At 44.2% G+C, this 22,977-nt stretch overlaps 1 protein-coding gene across 1 annotated transcript in view; it reads right to left on the bottom strand.

The window, feature by feature from the left end:
• Window positions 1-22,977, bottom strand: part of TECRL (trans-2,3-enoyl-CoA reductase like) — a 423,008-nt gene that overhangs the window by 201,402 nt on the left and 198,629 nt on the right. The window contains exons 6-7 of the mRNA XM_029600902.1: window positions 20,008-20,113; window positions 9,532-9,604 (exon numbers count right to left, since the gene is read on the bottom strand). Coding sequence (XP_029456762.1) covers window positions 9,532-9,604; window positions 20,008-20,113 — 179 coding nt within the window. The remainder of the gene's footprint in view (window positions 1-9,531; window positions 9,605-20,007; window positions 20,114-22,977) is intronic.

Here is a 22,977-nt window from a genome sequence, read left to right as displayed (position 1 = left end):
AAGCTGGCCAAACCCCAAACAGTTGGAAATAGGATGCTGGCTCATTTAGCCATTCCCAGAATCCTCAGCTGGCTGATTCACACTGACACTGCTGAGATATAGTGAACTTCTGACCACCTCAGACTCAAGAATGTGGAAGATCTGGGAAACTTGTAGGCTCTGCAAAGCCTATAATTAAAGGCCAGGAGGGCATCAATGGCAATATTTAAATCATAATACAAGGAAGCTTGGTTCTCACAGAAACCAAAATACAAGCTTGTTTCTCACAGATTCCTATCTCACTGACAGGAGCCAGGTGAACTGAAGATTCCCGGAGGTTACAGCTTTATTGAAAGGTCTGGCACCAGCAACAGAATTCAGGCCTACTATCTATTCAGAACACAGACTTACTATCTATTTACAAAACACAGAAGATCAAAAGGAGATCAGAAGAAACAAAGGGCATCAAAGCCATGTTGATAAAGGAACTTTTATGGTGGGAGGAGATTGTTTTCAGGATAGACAAGTTTAGTTTATGACATTGACAAATTGGTGAAGGATTTTCTCACAAGCATTTTCTATGTATAGTTGAAAGTATAAAATAACAGTGTGTACTAGATATTACAAGACACAGCGTTGCTATGCCCATCTTGAAGGATAGCTCCTGTTCTTCCAAAGATATAAAATATTAAAAATTATATTTGTTCTAAAATTCTGAGTCATATCTTTGTTTGAAAAAGTGCTGACAAGCGCCTTATTAAAGTCTAATATTTAGACACTACCCATGTACAAGAGAGTCTATAAGAAAGTCCTTAAAGGACCTGCCACTGATATCTGGTCTGGTCCTCAATAAGACCTAACACAGTAAAGGATACTGGGCCAAGGAGAATCCCTTTAGCCTGGGATAAGAAGGCAGGGTCCAGAAGGATTGGGGGGGAGGGGGTCTGGAAAAAGAAGGAAGCCAAGAGAGAGAGAACCTCACTGAATTCTAACTTACATTGCCATGTTATTTGTGTGCAGCTACAAAGATTTGCAAAAGAATTTGGCTGTTACATTTTATAAATAAGGAGATTTATAAAAGTTTTTTTTGCCAGAGTCCAGCCTGAAGTCTGTTCTCTGTCTATTCTCTGACCAATTGGTACCACACCATCCTTAAAGAAAATTCTTTATAAATCAGTCTTAACCATTAAAAGCAGGGCATTACTTATGAAACTGAAAATGTACACATTTCTGCAGAAAATATTGATGCACAAAATATTGAGATAAAATGAATTATTTTATGTCACTTAAATTCATTTGTAAATAGGTGTGAACTTCTTTTAGATTTGGTTTGCAAATCAATTCAACAAACCTAAGCACATGTGCAGACTAGTCAAATTCATTCATTAAATAATTTTAAACTCAGAGCTCAACTGCTGCCAAAATCCAAAATACATCTACTGAAATCTGCTGCCACATCGACTCAGAGCTCCAATTCAGATTTCTTTAGATTGAAGTATGTCTTCAGATTAGCTTTGGATATGTCAGATATTTTCAAGACCTGTAGGGGACATTCTGAGGGATTTTGTCAATTTGACCAGGCTGAAATCCAGTATTTTTTAGTTTAATTGAAACTAGTTTCATGCATGGCTATTCACATGCCATTCATCAGCATATCTTTGGTTAATATCTCTCTGGGATTTATGCCTGCAGGCAACTAGGATCAAAGTTTCTTTTAAATGTATTATTTACATATTAAACACAACTATCATTATAGATGGTGCGTAAAACAGTAACTTAATTTGCATTTCCAAAGAAATCTAGTTCACTAACATTGTCTCTCAGTTTAATGGATTATAATATATGGATATGATTTTTAGTCCATAGACTGAGATCATAATGTTTGATTATATACAGTTTAATTGCACAATATAATATAATGTACATTCTATCAAAGGAGGTTCACTGAGATTAGTACCAGCATTTGTACAGTATTTTAAAACTATTTCTAGCTGTACAGGATTTACCCTTCTCCGAAGAAAGATTCTATCTAAACTTCCTCCCTCAGATACAATAGTTAGTTATAGATGTATGTTTTAAGGAAAAAGTACCAATAGCTTCCTAATTGTTTTAGGATCAAAGTAAAAATATGGACAACAAGGAAAGCTCGTTCTGTGGACCAAACTCTGCTTTACCCTATACATGTGTAAAAATACCTACATGTATCAGCCACAATGGTATTTTTACCTGTGTATCTTCAGAGGTGTTCCCGAGGCAGATTTGGTCAGGAGAGGCACTTATGAGGATAGTTTTGAATAATTTTTTACGTGGGTAGTTTTTAACAATCAAAACTACCCACGTACATTTTTCTTAAAAAGATATCTGCATGGGATTCAAATTGGCAGTGTCAGCCAGCTACACTATAGCCAATCTCTGTGGCTTGCTGCAGTTTATTCTTATTGTTTGTTTCTTTCCTGAACCTAGATGGTTAAGAAATAGAAAGGCAAGATTTGGGGGTGATTTCCCTCATGCCCTGAACTTACCTACAGCTCTCCAGAGTTTCATCATTGGTTTTATGTGATCCACCATGGAGATGAGGCCTGCGGGGAGCATTGGTTCACCTTCAAGCTCAGGAGGTGATACCTCCCTTAGTCTGGGCCTTTGATTTACCCCTGCTTAGCCAGCACAATGAGTTGGAGCCGAGAATTTGGGGCTTTCACTGGATGCCATGCAGGCGGAGAACATCACGATTGCTGTTGGAACCGATGTCTCAGACAGCGCAAGATTGCAGCAATGTGGAAGCAGTACTTCTATGAAGCACAGTAATAGAGAGAGATTACGGGAGCTGGAACTAAGGAGGTAACTGTTAGGGCAGGACCTTTGGGAGAAGTTGACATGCTTGGGTAAGTAAGTAGGATATATCTTATTTACCCCCCCTGTTGAGGGCACCCAATTCTGTATCCAAAGCCTGGTTAAACCCAAGATTTTTACATTAGATCCTTTGTGGACTGTAATGGCCTCTCCACATCAGCCACTGCTATTAATTGCATCAGTAGTATGGGATCTTCTTGGTGTTTGGGTAATTGCCAGGTTCTTGTGGCCTGGTTTGGTCTCTGTGGATACAGGGCTTGATGGACCCTTGGTCTGATCCAGCATGGCAATTTCTTTTGTTCTCTCTCTCTCTCTCTCTCTCTCTCTCCCCCCCCCCCCCCCAGTGGGGAAATGAGTACTTTGCAGGTAGGGAAATGCAATTATATAGGTGTTAGTGTGAAAAGTTAATGCACTTTGTGGTAATACCTGTGCTAAGATAATGCACATTGCAATACATAGGCTATTACCATAATACCCTTTTCCTATTGCATGCAATATTTAGTGTAGTTTGATAAATCTAGGCCATAGGCATCTTTCTGGTATATATAGTACATTTTGATGGATTTGGTTTATTGTAGTTTAATTTTATTTGTTTCCTAAATGAAAATCCCTCATTGGTGGTTGTGATGAATCACTTTTTAAATATTGTTTAATGGGCTCTTGAATAATGTTATGATGTTTTTGTGGTATCTCTTTTTTCCTTTTTATGTTTTGCTATAGAGCTTGTATTTCATGTTTCAAGTTAGTCTTGAAGTAATATTGTATAATTGCAAAAAATAAAGTTAAAAGAAAAAGATTTCTTAACAAAATAACAGATGCAAACTTGTGGGCTGTTTTGTAAGGGGAAATAATCAAAGCAAAATATCCATGTATTTTTATTTTGACTGTTTTAACAAACCCAATATCTAAAAACTGTTTGCAAGATTTGCCACATACTTTCAATACCTTACATCAGTGCTTCCCAAACCTGTCCCAGAGCACCCCAGCCAGTAAGGATTTCAGAATACCCACAATGAATATGCATAAGATAAATTTGCATGCACTGCCTCCATTGCATGCAAATTTTATCTCATGTATATTCTTTGTGTATATCCTGAAAATCTGACTGGATGGGTGTCCCCCCAAGACAGGTTTGGGAACATCTGTTTCATGTGATGGGGAGCCTTGCTATTTGAAAAATCAAAACTTGCACCCTGTTTTCTAGTCAAAAGTCCTCTTAAGCATTCCCCCTCCCTCAGACATTAAATTGGACTATAAATTGCACTCTATTTAGTGCTTCCCTTTGCTTGTGGAATGCCTTGCCAAAAGAAATATGTTTGTTAATAGATTATTTGCATTTTATTAAAGTTGTGAAGGCTTGACTTTCCGAACAAGATTTTTAGTTTATAATTTAATGTATTTATTTGATGTATATTGTTGGCTTTACTAAACTGGCCAATTTATATATGCTGAGATTCTTGTTATTGTTTTATTTGATTTTATCGTGTTTTTGGTTCATATTCTTTTTTTAAATTAGTTTGTTATTGTTTTTATTTCATTATGTTGCATTTATTGATTTGCTATTAAGTAGAATTTATTGCTTACATCATGTTGAACAATTGTTGGGAAAGCAATTTATAAAAATGAATTATAATTAAATATCTGTATTTATTAATCTGTAAGTGAACAGTGGGAATGTATAGTATGCTTTCACACATCTTTTATAATAATGCATAGAATGTATGCTGACATCCAGAAGCACAGAAACTTCACATTAAATTTGAGGGAAAGAACATAACATAGAGCACTCTCAAATAATCCCCTTGTCCCAGGCACTGAAAGGAAGCCACCTGACAGCCTTGATCTCTGTTCTGGTTCTCATGCCTGCCTGTGATGAGATACTGAAAGTTTAAATAGAGATAGGCATTTGAGAAAATTCCATCTCAGCTGCCGCATGCTCACTTCTGCCATTGCTTATGACAAAGAAATCTTTCAGGAATGTGCTCTGCTGTATTATTTTGTTTGCTGTTTTCCACAGAGACATATCAAGACTAGAGTTTTCAGTTTCAATGTAAGTAGGATCCTTGGTAAATTACATTCAGTCTTTTTGGAGCTATTAAATATCATAATAATTGGGAGAGATAATGGGAGATGGTTTTGTACTCCCAGCTGAAAAATTAAGATAAGCATCAGTGGAGGGTTACAAACTGTTTAGTCAATAGGAAATGCAACAATAAATCTCTTTCTAGCTGCATTTAAATGATTCAGGGCTGATAGTGTACAAACAGTATATTATGAGCACTGGCATCTATTTTAAATCACAGAAGATGTTGCAAAACAAAAGATATTTTTCTTTTTGCTTCTGCTATGCAATGCCTGTCACATTCTGTTTCCTGCTTCCATTCCCTACATATCTTGTCCTTCCTGCTCGTGCTTTGCCTGAGTTTAGTCATTGAGTATACACTAAATATAACCATTTCTCTATTTAATAAAAATATTAGGTGCTGCGGGTGAGCACTGCAGCCTCACGGCGCCCGTGTGTGTGAGCAGCGGGGCTCATCCGTAGCTGGGGGTGGGGCCAGTGTCGCAGTCCTCAGGCAGCGGAGTAAGGAATGGTGTAATGGGCACCACAAGGATCCTGGTGGTGGTGGTGGTGACAGCAGAAAACTAAAAGAGATTCAGCAATGGAAAGGCTGGTGGGGATGTGAATGCAGCCCCATGGTGGAAGCAGAAAGGCTGGCGAGGTTTTTGAATTCTGGCCAACTGCAGTTAGGCAAGGTCTGAGGTGAGAGAGGAGGAGAAGGGAAAGGTAAGGGAGAGTAGGAAGGTGATTAGAAGGGGAAGGAAGAAGAGGGGTGGGTGAGTAAAACGAGTGAGAGAGGGAGGGGGTGACTGAGAGGCAAGGTGGAGGTGTGCCAGAGTAGGAGGGGAAGAGATTGAGGACTGGGGACTGAATGAGGGGGGATAGGAAAGGGGTGGGAAAGGAGATGGTGAGAGGAATGGGAGAGGAAGTGAGTGAGGCAGAGGGGAGAATGCAGGTGAGAAGAGAGGGGGACAAAGTGGAGAGTATGAGGGAGGAAAGTGCACACACACACATACCTACTCCCACAATTCCATGCACCCCCACACATACACCAGCAAGCTCGCACCCCTTTCCATATATATGCATGCACAAACTTTCTCATCCCTTCCCTCTCCTTTTCCTACCACTCCATACCACCCACAACCCTCCCCATACCCACCCTCCCAACACCACTCTATACACCCATACTCCACCCATACAAACCATACACCTGTCCCAAAACATGCCCCCTCCCAAAAAACAAACATATAGCCATCCACACGCTCCACGTGATGCACAACTCCCATACATACACCCCACTTATACTACCAAATTATGAGCCTCCCCCCACTCACAGCCCCCCCCCCCCCCAACACAACTATATTCATTCATATACACACTATAGAGAGGAGATGAATGGGGGAAAATGGTTAGTGCAAAGGGAAGACAATATTTGCATATATACACACACACGCACACGCCACTCCACTCAAACCCCAAATCAATTACACCATCCCACATATATAACCCATACACACACACACACACACACATGGAGGAGGAGTAGGATAGGGAAGTGTGAGTGATAAAAAAGGAAAGTGCAAGGGGGAGGGAGAGAGAGCAGAGGGTGTAAGGGGTAAAGAGTTTGCATATCTTGCCCTTCCCACTACTCACCCCAACACAGAAAATGCACCTTTACTCCCCTACACAAATATATGCAGGAAGAGAGAGGGACAAAGTGGAGAATGCAAGGAGTGGCAAGTCCCCGTCCCCCATGCACACACCCCACTTCACTCACACAAACCCAACTTAGCCACCCACCTCACTCACATGAGACATACAACTCATACGTACTACTTCCACCACTTCTCCTCTCACACACACACACACACACACACACAAGGGAAGGACAAAGAGGGCATGGGACGGGGAAAGAATGCATACTTACACCCCTTCACTACCTTCCCTACCACCGCCATCACCCCCTAGTAATCCCTCCCACAAACACACACATACACTACCACTTCCACCACCACCACCACCACCCCCATACACACATTCACACACACACAACCCACTCCAACTACATCCCTCCCTTCCACACACACACACACACACACACATACACACAGGGAAAAGGAGGTGTCCTCCCCAAACACACACATATCTCACCCCTGACACTCACTCCCCATTGACCCCATATACGCGCTCCTCATAGACACATACCTCACCCTCCCACACACACACACAGGAAAGAAAGAGGGGGAGGAGAGAAAGTGGAGAGAACAATGGGAAAGGGAGCACACACCCACTTCCCAGTCAGTCCCTGACACCACCTTCCCCACACCCTCTCCATTTTACTCACGCCAACCCCTCAACATATCACAAAGACCTGTTATGAAAGTGAAAGCAAATGGAAAGTACTTTAAAAAGAAGCGCCAGGATTAAAGATTCATGTCAAATTGTCACTCTTGCTATTTATACATTCACAAGACATTTTCTAGAAGAGCAATTTTCAAAGCCATTTCTTATCATAATACCCATGGAAATGGGGGATCTTTGAAAATTGCTTACTTTCAGGCTGATGCAATATCCACTTGGGAAAAATGGGCACTCATAATTGAGCACCCGCTTTCCTAACATGCGCCCATTCATCTCTCCCAGGCGCATGATGCAGTAGGCAAATCAGCTGCTGCATTAAAAACGAGGTGCTAGGAGAAATGGCGCATTCCTAGTGCCTCCTCTGCATCGGGCGCCCAGGAGAAGTCGCTGTGCACAGGTTAGGAAAACAGATGCTCATAAAATTGAGCGCCCGTTTTCCTAACCTGACCACCATCAAGACATTTACATTTTTTTTTCATGTTGCAGTTTTCTGTGGTTCCTCTGACTTAATATTGCCATAATATTAAGTCGGAGGAACCACAGAAAAGCAGCATGTTCTGCTTTTTAGTTCAACTTGTGAGGCTGCTCAAAACTGAACCCAGCTCTGGGGCAGACGCTAATTTCTGAAAGTTAAAATGTGCGCGTGGGGTGCACAGTTATTTTTTACTTTGGAGAGTAATAGCTAATAGCCTCATCAACCTGCCATTTATACATGATAAGCGCTATTTGCTATGCCCTGGTATGGATGCACGTTTTTAGTCACACTGATCCCCTTATTGCCTATGGGATTATGGACGTGAGTCTAAAACGCGCATCCAACTGCGAGTTGACCTGCGTGCTAGCCTGAGCACATGGTATTAGGGGTGTGCATTCATTAGCAACATATTGGCAATCCGCAACATATATGCCATATTCGTTGTATTCGTGGGGGTCACAAAACTTATGGCGAACCCCCACGAATATAACGTATCACTAATGAATAACCCCCCACCCTCCTGACCCCCCCCCCCCCAAGACTTGCCAAAAGTCCCTGGTGGTCCAGCGGGGGTCCTCCAGCGATCTCCTGCACTCAGGCCATCTGCTGCCGGTATTCAAAATGGCGCCGATAGCCCCTGTGACATAGTAAGGGCAAAGGCTATCGGCGCCATTTTGAATACTGGCAGCCGATCGCTCGATTGCAGGGAATAGCTCCAGGAACCCCGCTGGACCACCAGGGACTTTTGGCAAGTCTTGGGGAGGTCAGGAGTCCCCCCGAGACTTGCCAAAAGTCCCTGGTGGTCTAGCGGGGGTCCTGGAGTGATTTCCTTCACTCGGGCCGTCGACTGCCAGTATTCAAACTGTCACAGATAGCCTTTGCCCTTACTATATCACAGGGGCCGACCAATGGCACCAGTAGCCCCTGTGACATAGTAAGGGCAAAGGCTATCGGCGCCATTTTAAATACTGGCAGCCAACGGCCTGAGTGCAGGAGATCGCTCCAGGACCCCTGCTGGACTACCAGGGTCTTTTGGCACGTCTTGGGGGGGTCAGGAGGGTGGGGGGTTGTAGTAAATTAAATTTAAAGGGTTGGGATGGGGTTTTTGGGGGAAACGAATACATATGTAACTAATGAATGGATCGGGGACCCCCGAGAACGGATGCAACGGATTTGGGTCCCGACGAATACGAATACCGAATGGGATGAATCCATCCCTGCTGCACATCACTACACGGTATTGCATCGGTCTTTTATCTGATCAGAAACATATATATATTCTAAGTGGTACTACATGCATAACTTTACACCCAGATAGGGTAGACTTTCCAGTGGCAGGGCTAGGAAAGAGTGAGCACTTAAGTGTGTGCTTTTGAAAATTCAAAAGCACCCACCTCAAATTTCCTGCAAAATGCACAAACAGCAGGTGCAAGTTTGTGCACTGATTTTTTCCCTAAGTCCATTTTCAAAGGGAATCTTTTCCCTTTCAAAACTGACATTAAGTCTACAGGTAAAAAGTAGCTGCAGACTTTACATTTCTGTACACAGTTTGAAAGTTGCCCCCCCCCCCCCCCCAGCTCTTTAATAATTGCTACAGGTAGGGTATAGTTTGCTTTTCTTACAGTACAGTCATCATTAAGTTATTTCTTCCCCAATGAGTTTCAATTACTTTTGCCAGAAAGTTAATTGAAGACTATAATATACTGCATATTTTAATAGAAATTGAATTTATGATCTAATTAAAAAAATATTAAGATATCCACCATGATAAAAAAAAATATATATTTTTGTTAGTTATACATACATGGAGGAGTATATTGAGGATGGTTGATGTAATAAGCTATCCAAGAAGTAAATCCCCAATAAAAGGCACAGCCCTGAAAAGACAACATATGTTTTAATGAGGAAAATATAGATACAAAATCTAGATTACATTATCATACTCTACTAATACATTGGTAAGATTTTGAGATAAAGTAGCAACAAGTAGGATTAGTTGGCAATAATGATACTGCCTAAATAATGAATCGTAATAGAGCTGAATGTGAAGAAGAGAAAAGTTAAACAAGGATTAGCATATGCCCATACCATGTTTTAATAACATTTTAAAGATCAGGAGGTAAATAGGATCTGTATTTGGTCTACTGCCTTTTAAATCTGACAAATCTTTTGTGAAATCAGAAGATAGTGGAGCAGATTAACTAATGACCTGAACTGAAAAGATCCTAATAGCACTGGCTTTAAATTAGAAGCAACTGGAAAGTTTAGGTTTAAACAAAGTTTAGATTTGATTTTTAACTGAATTACCTATTCCTAAAATAAGCCTAAATCTAAACACAGCAGTTGAGAGCTCCAAATTTTCCAAGCCGGTGTTGCACTCGGAAGTTGACCCTTGTCCTGGGGCAAGAATGGAATGGCTCCTGAAAGAGAACAGGAGGTAACTGGCCCCAGGGGTTGGAGCACTGAAGGAGACAGAGACAAGGTAGAGCTTCACCAATGAAAGCCCGAGGTCCCCCCCAGGAGAAGCCCATAGGGACCCGGGCCGCTTGGACTTAGGTGGGCCTCACAGGGTCTCCTGGGAGAATGATAGTCTGGCGTGCCCACAGACACAGAAGGAGCATGGTCAGGTTCGAGCTGGAGCAGGGAGAACCAGAACAGAGTTGGTGACAACAAGGCATGGAACAGAGTCAGAATCTGGAGGCATGGTCAGGCAGGTGAAAGGTCAATGTCCATAGGTCAGTCCAAAGAGTAGTCACCAAAGCAAGGGTCAGTTACCGGAGGTCAGATGTAGTCAAAGGCAAGCAGAGGTCTAGAGCCAGGCAGGCAAGTAGATCTGGAACAAACTGAGGTCCTTGATGCAGGTGGTAGACAGATGAGTAGATCAGGAACAGGCTGGGTCTTGATGCAGGCGGCAGACAGACAGGCAGGTCAGGAATAAGCCGAGGTCAGTACCAGAAGTTAGTCTGAGGGTATTACCTGGGAAGGCAGATAGACCAACACAGGAACAAAAGGATCCTGGAATGAGACTAGGAACAAGCATGAAGACAATCTAGCATACAAGCCGACACAAAGCAGTGCTCGATCTTCATCCTACTGGGCCACGTCTCTGGCCATCAGCAGGAACACTGGACAGGGACAGAACCAATTGACAGGAGCGTGGTCCGGGGTGAGCAGCTGAGCAAGGCAGAGGTATTCCAGTTCCAGTCTAGGTAGATGTTCTTGGAGTGGGCCCTTGAGCCCACAAGCTTGGAAACAAATGTTCTTGGATTCAAGAATTGTGGGTTGGGATCCACAAACTTGGAATCAATTCTTGGAAGCACCAAGAGTGGAACTTAAACCCACAACCTTCAGATCAAGGTCTCTTCACCTTAGACACTCTGCCCCATGCCAAGGCAAAGAAGTGAAGTCAGGAACTTCCTTATATCGTAGATCAATCAGGGTGCACTGCGGAACCCGGACCCACCCTTGGCCCTACAAGTCTCGGGGCAGGCCACGTGCACGCGTGAGTATGGGCATGACTAGCATGGAGGAAGACGTTGAACCTCGGCGTGAGGCCTGGAATGCCGCCGGGGCCTAGTTGGACTAGCAACTACTGCGAGGGAGGTCGTCCCGGGACCCGCTGAGGAACTATGCAGGAGAGCAGTCCTGTGTGCAGGACGGCTGCGGGTGGGGTGCGTAACAGTGCCCACCCTTCTAGGCCTCCACCTATGCGGCCATGGTTTCTCAGGGTGCATTCTATAGAAAGTCTTCAGAAGATCCTTATCGAGAATATTTTGAGACGGTTCCCACGAATTGTCCTCGGCCCCAGAGCCCTCCCAAGCTAAGAGGTATTCCCACTTGCCTCGGCATCACCGGATGTCGAGGACTTCTCTTACCTGGAGAGATGTGTCTGGTTCTGCAGATACATGTGGAGCAGGAGGGTCTTTACAAGAGGGCCAGGAGAAAACCAATGGCTTCAACAGGAACACGTGGAACGTGTTGTGGATACCCAATGAACGAGGTAGCTGGAGTTGATAGGAAACAGCTCATACTCTTCTGATTATCAGAAATGGTCCTATGTATTTAGGAGCCAGGTGGTGAGAGGGTAGTCTTAGATGGATGTGTCGAGCACTCAACCATACTTTCTGGCCTGGACGAAAGAGTGGAGCAGGTCGTCTATGAATATCAGAGGAGCACTTGGCATGTTCTGCAGCTTGTGCCACTCGCTCTGTTACTCAGGTCCACACGTGGCGAATAGTTTGAGCCATGGATTGAGCCGCTGGAGACGGAACAGTCAAAGGTACAGGAAGAGGCAGTCGGGGCTGCTGTCCGAAGACTACTGCAAACGGAGATGTGTCGGTGGCTGCTGCGACATGAATGTTATGCGACAGCTCCGCCCATGGGAGGAGCTCCGACCAATTGTCTTGTAGATCATTAATGTAGGAACGTAAAAATGTCTTCAAGGTCCGATTGGCCCTCTTGGCCTGCCCATTTGCCTGAGGATGGTAGGCTGATGTGTAGTTCAGAGTAATATTGAATTTTTGGCACAAGGAGTGCCAATACTTGGCAGTAAACTGTGGTCCTCGCTCAGACACATTCTCCTTGGGGAGTCCGTGAATAAGGAAGATATTCTTCAGGAAAAGTTTAGCAAGTTCCAGGGCTGAAGGAAGACCCGGTAGAGGGATAAAATGTCCCATTTTCAAGAAGTAGTCAATAACGACACATATCACCATGTTGTTCTGGGAAACAGGCAGATCTGTAATAAAATCTGTAGAAATACTGGACCACGGTTCAGTAGGTGCTGGGAGAGGCTGAAGCAAGCCCCAAGGCTTCCCCGTAGGTGATTTTTGCTGAGCACGTGTATCATGAGGGTTCAGAAGTTGAGCTTCTTTGAAATGTTCAAGGTTCTTGTGGTCCATGTAGATAGTAAACTTATGTTGTGCCCCTTCCAACCAGGGGCGCCATTCCTGAAGCACCAGTTTGACCACAAGGAGTTTGTGGTCACCAATGATGTAACGTTGTTCCTTGGGGGAAAACTTATGAGAGTAAAATGAGCAGGGTACTGGCTTGCCTGTGGGAGAATGTTGACTCAGGACGGCTCCGGCGCCAACCGCGGAAGCGTCAACTTCCACAATGAATGGATGTCTGGGATCGAGATGGTAGAGACAAGGGCCGGAGCTGAAGGCCTCTTTAATTCTCTGGAAGGCAGCAATAGCTTTCGACGTCCAGACTCGGGTGTTGGCCCCCTTCCTAGTCTTAGCAGTGAGTGTGGAAACTATCGAAGAGTAGTTCGCAATGAAGCTCCGGTAATAATTAGTGAATCCTAAGAAGCATTGTAATACCCGGAGGCCTATTGGCTGAGGCCAGTCGCGGATTCCCTGAAGCTTCTCTGGGTCCATCGCGAATCCTCGATCGGAGATGATGTATCCCAGGAAGGGTAAGTGGTTTGTTCCGCTCAAATAACCATTTTTCTAGCTTTGTGTACAGGTGATTCTCCCTCAGACATTGGAGAACAATGTGGACGTGTTCACGGCGTGACTCTATATCCTTAGAAAATATCAGGACATCGTCAAGGTAGATGACTACATAATTGTGCAGGAGATCTCAGAAGATTTCATTCACGAGGCACTGAAAGACGGCTGGCGCATTCCTTAACCCACAAGGCATTACAATGTATTCGTAGTGGCCGTCTTTGGTATTAAACGCTGTCTTCCAGATATCATTGGGTTGGATGCGTACCAAATTGAACGCACCTCTCAAATCCAGTTTGGAGAAGATTTGTGCCCCTTCAAGATGGTCAAACAACTCGCTGATCAGGGGTAACGGATAATAGTCTTAACGGGTTGTTGCATTGAGACCCCTGTAATCAATACAGGAAAGGAGTCCACCATCCTTTTTCTTCACAAAGAAGAACCCCTCTCCTGCGGGGGAATCAGAAGGACGAATGAACCCTTTTTCAAGATTCTCCTTAATATATTCTGACATGGCCTGGCTTTCAGGCTGAGACAACGGGTAGGTTCTGCCTTTGGGAGGCATGGTGCCCAGTAGGAGTTCAATAGGACAGTTGAACTTGCATAATGGAGGGTAAGGTATCTGCTTTCTGCTTAGAGACCACATCACTGAAGTCAGAGTACTGCAGAGGTAGACCTGGAAGAGTAACCAATTTCAAAACAGGTATCACGGGGGACACTGGATGCATACAAGTCTTCAGGCATTTTGGGCCCCACTGTTCCAACTGCTGGGACTGCCAATCAAATTGAGGTTCATGGGCCTGGAGTCAGGGAATCCACAGGATCACCGGATGGGTAGAGCGTTTGAGGACGTAGAAGGATGTTTCCTAGGGGTGTGCATTCGTTTCCTACGTATTTGTAATCCACAATGTATAGGGCCATATTCGTTGTATTCGTGGGGAAGCGAAACATATCGCGATTCCCCACGACTACAACGAATCTTCGCTGAATTATTTGGCTGTCTAAAGAGGCAAATTTAAACAAACCCCCCACCCTCCTGACACCCCCTAAGACTTACCAAAACTCCCTGGTGGTCCAGTGGGGGGTCCGGGAGCCATCTCCTGCACTCACACCCTCGGCTGCCAGTATTCAAAATGGTGCCGATAGCCTTTGACCTTCTATGTCACAGGGGCTACTGGTGCCATTGGTCAGCCCCTGTCACATGGTACGAGCAATGGATGGTCGGCACCATCTTATGCTCCTACCGTGTGACAGGGGCTGACCAATGGCATCAGTAGCCCCTGTGACATAGTGAGGGAAAAGGCTATCAGCGCCATTTTGATTACTGGCAGCCAACGGCCCGAGTGCAGGAGATTGCTCCTGGACCCCTGCTGGACCACCAGGGACTTTTGTCAAGTCTTGGGGGGGGGGGGTCAGGATGGTGGAGGGTTGTACTTAATTCAATTTTAGCTGGGAAACAAATAAGAATTAACGCATGTACGTATCGGGGGCCCCCCTTGCCGAATGCAACGTATCTGGCCCCCGATGAATATGAATCCCGAATGCAATGTATGGCCTCCCTCTGCACATCCCTAATGTTTCCTCCTGATGCCAAGTACCTACAGTGAGATGGATCACCACTGTCTGCTGAGTAATGAGACCTGGCAGATGTTCCCCCTGAATGGAGGCAATAAGAAGGTTCACCTCGAGGGTGTGAAGAGGTATTTTCAGACGTTTGACGATGTTGTCCATGATGTAGCTACCACTCGCTCTGGTATTGATGAGAGCAGTGATCATGAAGGTGTGGGCCTTAATGCCCAAGGTTACAGGAAGCAAGAGTTGAGGGCCAGAAACAGTCACGCCCAAACTCAGGACCCCCACTGGACTCAGGCGTTGCAGTTTCCCAGACGGACAGGGCAACACCGCAGGCGATGTCCAGAAATGCACAGTAAAGGCAAAGCCCTTCCTTCCGCCGACAGAGATTTTCAGTGGGGAATAATTGCCCACAATTCACCTCCATAGGTTCCACAGTGGTAGAAGATGGTAACACCGGGTTCTTCACTGGAGAGCGAGATGCACTTGTGGGGCATGCAGCAGAAGGGCGTGGAGCCTTTACTTCTAGGCGTCTTTGCTGGAGGCGATGATCAATCCTACCAGCAAGAGAGATCAGGTCTTCTAGAGACGTGGGAGACTCATGGACTGCGAGCTCATCCTTTAGAGTACTAGAGAGTCCATCTAGGGAGATGGCTTGCAGACAATCTTCTTGCCACCCAAGTTCTGTGGCCAAAGTCTGAGATTCCACTGTATATTCGGAGAGGGTTCTTCATCTTTGACGGAGGTGGAGTAGACTATGACTGGCGACAGCCATGCGACCTGGGTCTCCAAAGGTCTGCTTAAACTGTGTAATAAAGTCCGATAACTTGGAAAGGATGGGGTCAGAACATTCACATAAGGGAGAGGCCCATGCCAGAGCCTTCCCTTCCAACCGGGACAGGATGAAGGTGGCTTTGGTAATCTCCTTCAAAAACAATGAGGGTTGCAGTGTGAACTGCATAAAGCAGTGATTAAGGAAGCCAAGACAGGAGCATGGATCCCCATTGTACCTTGGGGGGGGGGGGGGGGGAGGTGCAGGAAGTGCCAACATTGCTTTCGGAAGCACAGAGGCTGAGAAGCCCACTGGATCAGCCATTACTGTATCTTGTAATTGAAAGTGCAGTTCTTCTACTGAAGAGGCCAGCGTCTCTAAGGCTTGGTGATGTTGTTTCACTGTGGCAGCCAGTCCTGGTAGGGCCCTAGAGGTGGGAGACTCCACTGAGTCCATGGCCTTGGCAACCTGTTGCGCTCGGGGGTGGACCCTTGTCCTGGGGCAATGATGGAATGGCTCTTGAAAGGGAACAGGAGGTAACTGGCACCAGGGGGTGGAGCACTGAAGGAGACAGAGTCTAGTTAGAGCTTCACCACTGGAAGCCCAAGGTCCCCCCCCCCCAGGAGGAGCCCTTAGGGACCTGGGCCTCTTGGACTTAGGTGGGCCTCGCAGGGTCTCCTGGGAGAATGATAGTCCAGAGTGCCCACAGACACAGAAGGAGCACAGTCAGGTTCGAGCTGGAGCAGGAGGAACAGGAACAGAGTTGTTGACGACAAGGCAAGGATCCAGAATCTGGAGGCATGGTCAGCAGGCGAAAGGTCAATGTCCATAGGTCAGTCACCGAAGCAAGGGTCAGATACAGTCAAAGAGAAGCAGAGGCTTAGAGGCAGGCAAGTACCAGAAGTCAGTCCACAGGTACTACTTGGGAAGGCAGATAGACAAACACAGGAACAGACAGGACTCAGGAATGGAGTGATCCTGGAAAGAGACTAGGAACAAACACAAAGATAATCTAGCATACAAGCCAACCCAAAGCTGTGCTCCATCTTCATCCTACTGGGCCACGGGCCACATCTCCAGCAGGAACACAGAAGACTGGACAGAAACAGACCTGATCAACAGGAGCAAGGTCCAGGGCAAGCAGCTGAACAAGGCAGAGATATTCCAGTTCCAGTCTAGGTAGATGTTTGTGGAGTGGGAGCTTGAACCTACAAGCTTGGAAACGAGTGTTCTTGGATTCAGGAATGTGTGGGCTGGGACCCACAAACTTAGAATCAATTGTTGGAAGCACCGAGAGTGGTATTTGAACCCAAGACCATCAGATCAAGGTCTCTTCACCTTAGGCACTACACCACATGCCAAGGCAAGTAAGTGAAGTCAGGAACTTCCTTATATCATAGATCAATCAGGGCATGCCGTGGAACCCGGACCCGCCCTCAGCCCTACAAGTCTCGGAGCAGGCCGCGTGTGTGTATGGGCATGGCTAGCATGGAGGAAGACATTGAACCTCGGCGTGAGGCCTGGCGAGCAGTGTAAGGCCCGGCGACTGCCGCCAGGGCAGCCAGGGCCTAGCTGGACTAGCAACTAACACGAGCGAGGTCGTTCCGGGACCTGCTGAGGAACTATGCAGGTGAGTGGTCCCGTGCGCGGGATGGCCGCGGGCGGGGCACGTAACAGCTGGAGAGAAAGTTGAAAAGGGCAGGTGAAAATGGAGAACCTAAAGATGCCATTTATACTGTGCTGCATTGCTATTCCTGTAAATGAAAACTGCGTGAAAGGCATGATAATACTGAAAAAAGTGATCCACAAAATGAGTAAGAAAAAATTAGATAACAGATACTCTATCAATGGTAACAAATCTAGACATACTTCCTACTTAATGAATAAGATTTATGAACAGGCACATTAAAAACGTACTCTACGAATATTTAATGCATACTTGTATGAATTACATACCACATTAAACTGAGCTTAAAGTGCCTGAATGGCATGTTTATCTAGGTAAAAGTCTGCAATTAAACATCTACACTATATACATAGCTTTCCCATAATATTTCCTCTGCCATGTGTTTTGTTGGACCTGTGTCAAATAATGCTTTCTGTCTCTCAAAGGAGGATCCTTCATTGACCTGCCACATCAGCATCCTCTGAGCAGCAATCTTTGCAACACTGGATCATCATCAGTCTGCTTCCTTCCAGCACTTTTCTCTGCTTACTTGCATGCTGTCTGTGTGTCTGCTGATATCCCAGTATGAACCATGGGCTCCACCTAGCATCCTTCTATATTAATTGACCTCATGAGCATGCTGCATTCGCATAATCAGAATGTGCACTGGGCACGGACAGTCCTTTTACTACTCTTATATTATAGCATGTTGTAGTTGTGGCATCTGGAGTGTCACTTTTTCAGACATATATATTTTTTCATATATATCTCAGAAAAATATATTTTTAAAAAGCAATGTGAAAATAATTTTGCTATTTGACGAGGAGAAAGAAGGGATAATTGAGAAACTGGTAAATGCACAAGGATAAGTCTTTTGTGAGATTCTTGACTTCCTGTATTAAATGCTCTGCTAAGCCTGCCCACACAAACACCATTTAAAGAACTCACTACAAAACTATGCTTGTCTTTGGTTTCTGTTCCTGAAATTTGCATGTAATTTTTTTATTGAAGAATTTTTTCTTTTAAATATTTTATATGGTCAAACAGTAATGATTCTAATAGAACTTAATGCCACAGTGTATCAGATTAGAAGCAGACGGTGCAACGTCTTGGCAACTGCTGCAGAATTTGTCTCTGGCTGCAGTTCTCCAGCATGTAACACTAACTCACACAATCTGTCCTTCCTTCCACAGTCCACACCTAGTTTACAAGAGCCCATGGGATACCTCAACTCCACCAGATCAAACTCACCTCAAAGATAGTTGTGTAGGGGGTGGGACTATCGAGGATGAAATTTTGATTTGGTGCTACAGTCAGCAGGAGGGAATCTGGTTCCCTCCTGTTGGCAAATATTTGCATGACTTTAAGGGTAAGCTTGATCCAGGTGCGAGTAAGGGCATGGGGTGTTGGATAGGCCAAGAAACCCTTGTTACCTTGGATGGGGGAGTTGGGGAATGATGTCTGCAAGGTCAGCGTGAAGCCTGAAGCTGCTGGAAGAGCAAGGAGATCCTTGATACATTGAGTAGAGGTGAGAGTGGGAGCTATTAAGAGGAGCTAAATGCCTGTTTTGAATCTGGATTATAAGGTTCCCTGTGTTAATCAGCTTTTTTTGTACTTAGAGCTGGTTAACATGGGGAAACCTGAACTTTCAAATGTGGCAGCATTGGCATGACTGTGTTGTCTGTAACACACCCATTGGAACACTGCTGCATTATGCATCTTTTTATTTTAGTACATCAGGCATGAAAAACGTAAGTTCTGCTGATATTAAAACTAGCATGGAGATTCACATTTCCGTATCAGTTATAATATGGGTTGGTACTTAGACCCCTGTATGTCCCACCACTGCCCAGCACACAGAAAATCCCTTCCGTAATACAAACAACAGGGACCTTCAAAAGCAACACAAAGTCTAAAGCATGACTATATGTTCCTTTTATCACTTTGAAATGAAGTCACTGTATGAAGGATGCAGCAAAGATGATCTCTCTTGGGTAGTTTCAATATTTTTTACTCCCTGCATGCTCAGCTTTGAGAAATAGACACATCCTGTGAAGGAGTGCAGTCCGCACAGAAAAGCTAACAATATGCTGCAGAGCTACAATTTTGGTGCATCATTTTCAGTGGCGAGATGTTGCATATATTTGCCAATGTATTCTACAACTGAAGAGAAAATGAACCTTGCTTTCTGCATTATTCCACCAATATTCTATATACCTCCTTCTAGTTAATTGCTGTATCATACCCTAAACTTAACCACCTGTAGTCTATCTATTCTCTTTCTCTCCCTCATTCCCCATACAACATTGTAAACTTAAACCCCAATTTCTAGAAAATGCAAGCAGAAACATAGATTTGTTTATCAGTTACTGAATGCAACAAGGTAATACAAACCTAAGAAGAAAAAAAATACTTTTCCACAGAAGTTCCACTTTAACTTCAATAAGTAACAGCTAATGCTATGCTAAATGCCATAGACCAGAAATTCCCAAACCTGTCTTGGTGGAACCCCAGCCAGTCAGAGGTTATCCACAATGAATATGCATGAGATAAAATTTGCATGCAATGGAGTCAGTGCATGCACATTTTTCTTATGCATATTCATTGCGGATATCTTGAAAACCTGACTGGCTGGGGATCTTCCAGGAAAGGTTTGGGAACCTCTGCCCTAGATATCTGCATGGTAAAATATAAACTATTGGAGACTTCCAACGTAGGCCTGCTTAACATATTTTCATTGTACCATTTGAACCCAAAAAAGCAAAACTTTAGCATGAAAAGTTAATTTGCACTTAACAGAAAAATAAAATGGAAGTTTACCTTTATCAAATTTTTCAATGGCGTGTGCCCTTCAGAAATGTTGTGAACAAAGAGCGTCTCCAGAATACATCTGACATAGTGTAAACAGTGGCAGAAACAGGCCAAGCTGAAAAATAAATGGGAAGTGAAACTAGAAGTACTACTTTCAATACTTTATTACTTTCCTACTGTTTCTGAAGCTGAAAAAGTGTCGCAAAGCATTTTATACAATATCATGCATAAACATTCAGAGGCAAACATTGTTCCACTGGTTAACTTTAAACAGGCAAATTGTAAACTATGTTTTCTATTCATAGATGAACAGGGAAATAAAAACTCTGAGGCATTTGGTAGGAGGATACAAAGAATTCTCAGCAATTATTGGCTGGTACTCTTCAGCAATGCCATCAAATCACTATGGCTTTGGATTCCAGATTTCGTTTGACTCATCTCCCATTTTTTCCTATGCATAGGAAGGGAAACTTTCAAAAGGACTTCTGCGGGTAAAGCAGTGTTTTAAGTACAGAAATGGCCTTTATCAAAATTGCCTGCCTGATATGTATGCACATTTTCACGCGGAAGTTAATCTGGAGTGAGTGGAGGTGTCCCTGGAGGTGGACTTCGGGGAGGGGCTTGACCTATCGCACATACTTTAGAAATTTCAAAACCAAGGCCTGGATTCATCATTCTTCGCAGATTGATTAATCCTGCGAAAACAGGGGGCGGGGGGGTGAAGGGGGTTGGGCCTGCAAAAGCCCACAGCCTTCTCACCAGGGCGGTGCGCCGGCTGCCGGCTTTCGCACCGAATAGAGCCACCGTGAAAGGTGGTACTAATCAGCACGCTACTGCTGACGATAATGTTAGTAACATTATCGCCAGCAGCAAAAACACTGTCGATTCCGCCCCTCCCCGCCCCGACTCCTCCCCTCCCTGCCCCGACTCCTCCCCTCCCTGCCCCGACTCCTCCCCTCCCCTTAATTTGCATGGTATTGCATGCAAAAAGGCCCTCTACGCATGTGATAGAGGCTTATCGCACGCGATACGGCTGTATCACAGAAATGTGTGCGATAAGCCTTTAATAAATGACCCCCTAAGATGGTAACTTTCAAACAGGCATGTGGGGACTCATATAAATGTGTATGTATGAGTGTGCCTGGAAATGATGCAATTTTATAACTTGTGCGCATAGCCTAGCCACACGTATCTGTGCGCCTAATTTTAAGCTTATGCACACCCAGCAGCGCAATTCAGTTTACGAACAAACAATTGCCTGTATTTTAAAACAGAGGTGCGTCCAGTTGAGGACCAGTTTCTCCAGTTTGTTTACCCGTTTGCCCAGTGTTCACCTAGGTCTTCCCATCCCCCCTGGATCTTTGGTGTGCACTCTCCCCAGTTACCCCAGACCCTTCAAAACCCTCACAGATGCCTACAATTTTTTTTAACTTATACAGAAGTAAAGATGCTGGGCACTGGACCTAGGCACGTGCTGAGGCGCATAGGTACTTGCACGTACTTCTGTTGACTATGACCCAGATCACCCACACACCACCCCATCACACCCACACAACCCCCCTTTTTCCTCCAATGAGAGATATTCGCGCATCGACACTCGTGCGTGAATATCTCGAGTGGACATACGCTAGTGCTAGATGCACACTCATCTCCCAATTTCAGTGTGTGCCCAGCTTCTAACATTCACTTTTTTGCATGTAAAATTTCATGAGAAATTTGTGTGGATGTTTTAGCAGGTGCATCTTGCGCAGATAGATTTGACGGGATAATGTTCAAAGCGGACTTAGGCTTGTGAGTCCATTTTGAAAATTGGTGTAACCTTTGAATGCTTTTGCCAACTTTTTTTTTTTTTTTTTTTAATCAACAATGTCACAAAATTAGCCCCATGGATTAAATTTACCTACCACAATTTTAATCTCTAGAAGGCAAATATCTACACTCAAGTTTTACGTATTAGCACATCATAAAAGGGAATACTCAGAATGTGAAAAAAGTTATTCATCAAAGCAGGAATAAAGATACTTGGAAAACACAGAATGTGGAGCTACTATAGTTGCAACATTAATACACTCATTCAGTGCATAGACCTGGGCAAATACCCATCCACACAAAAGACTCTTGTGCCTTTTACTAGGCTGCCAGAACACTCAAACCTATATGCATTTATCCTGCCTCAAGCTACAATATCTCTGGGCCATAAGACTTAGGGATATGCATATATTTTATTTTGTTTCTGTGCACAAGTAATTTTTTTATGCACATAGATATGATTATGCACGTAAAATCTAACAAAGCAAAATGAAAATCGATACAACATGTAAGGAAAAAAAATGAAACAAAACAAATATATATTTTTTTCTATGCACAGCCCTAAGAGCGCTGATGCTGTCATACATCTTCCTTTATAGTTAATGGGAGTGATACTTTTTTTTTTTTTCATCCAGGAAAAATGACAAGCCCACCAAGAAAAACCTGCTCCATATTTCTCTATATGTCATGAAAAGAAAATCTGTAACAACCTGCTAGTGTGTTCCTTGACAACAGTCACTTTAAAAAGACATTGCCCCTTTTCCGACAAAGCCTTGTAGTGCTCACCTTTCAGATATGATTGGGTCCTGACTCTAACACCTGTCGGGCTCTTTACAACATACACACATACTATCACTTTTATTCTCAGCTAAGCCTGGACTCTCATTCTCTCTAGAATACCATATCTCCCTCATGTAGACACATTCACTCAGACTTCACACAAAATAAATGTATTATTTTGGGGGATGACATTCTGTAGATATATTACATTCTGTAGTCATTCTCTATATAGGCAGTCCTTTCTATACATATCAACTTTTCATCTCTTCAGACTCAGCAGGCACCCCCAGTACTATGTCTTCTCAGCATTTTACTGAGATGATCATAGTTGTACTACATGACATTGCAGGATTCATTCGTATGGCGCACTCAACGCACTACTATACACAG

Source organism: Rhinatrema bivittatum, chromosome 1, assembly GCF_901001135.1.
Source record: "Rhinatrema bivittatum chromosome 1, aRhiBiv1.1, whole genome shotgun sequence".
In the NCBI taxonomy this organism is placed as follows: Eukaryota; Metazoa; Chordata; class Amphibia; order Gymnophiona; family Rhinatrematidae; genus Rhinatrema; species Rhinatrema bivittatum.
The sequence above is the reverse complement of the archived record's forward strand: the minus strand, read 5'-3'. Positions and strand labels throughout refer to the sequence as shown.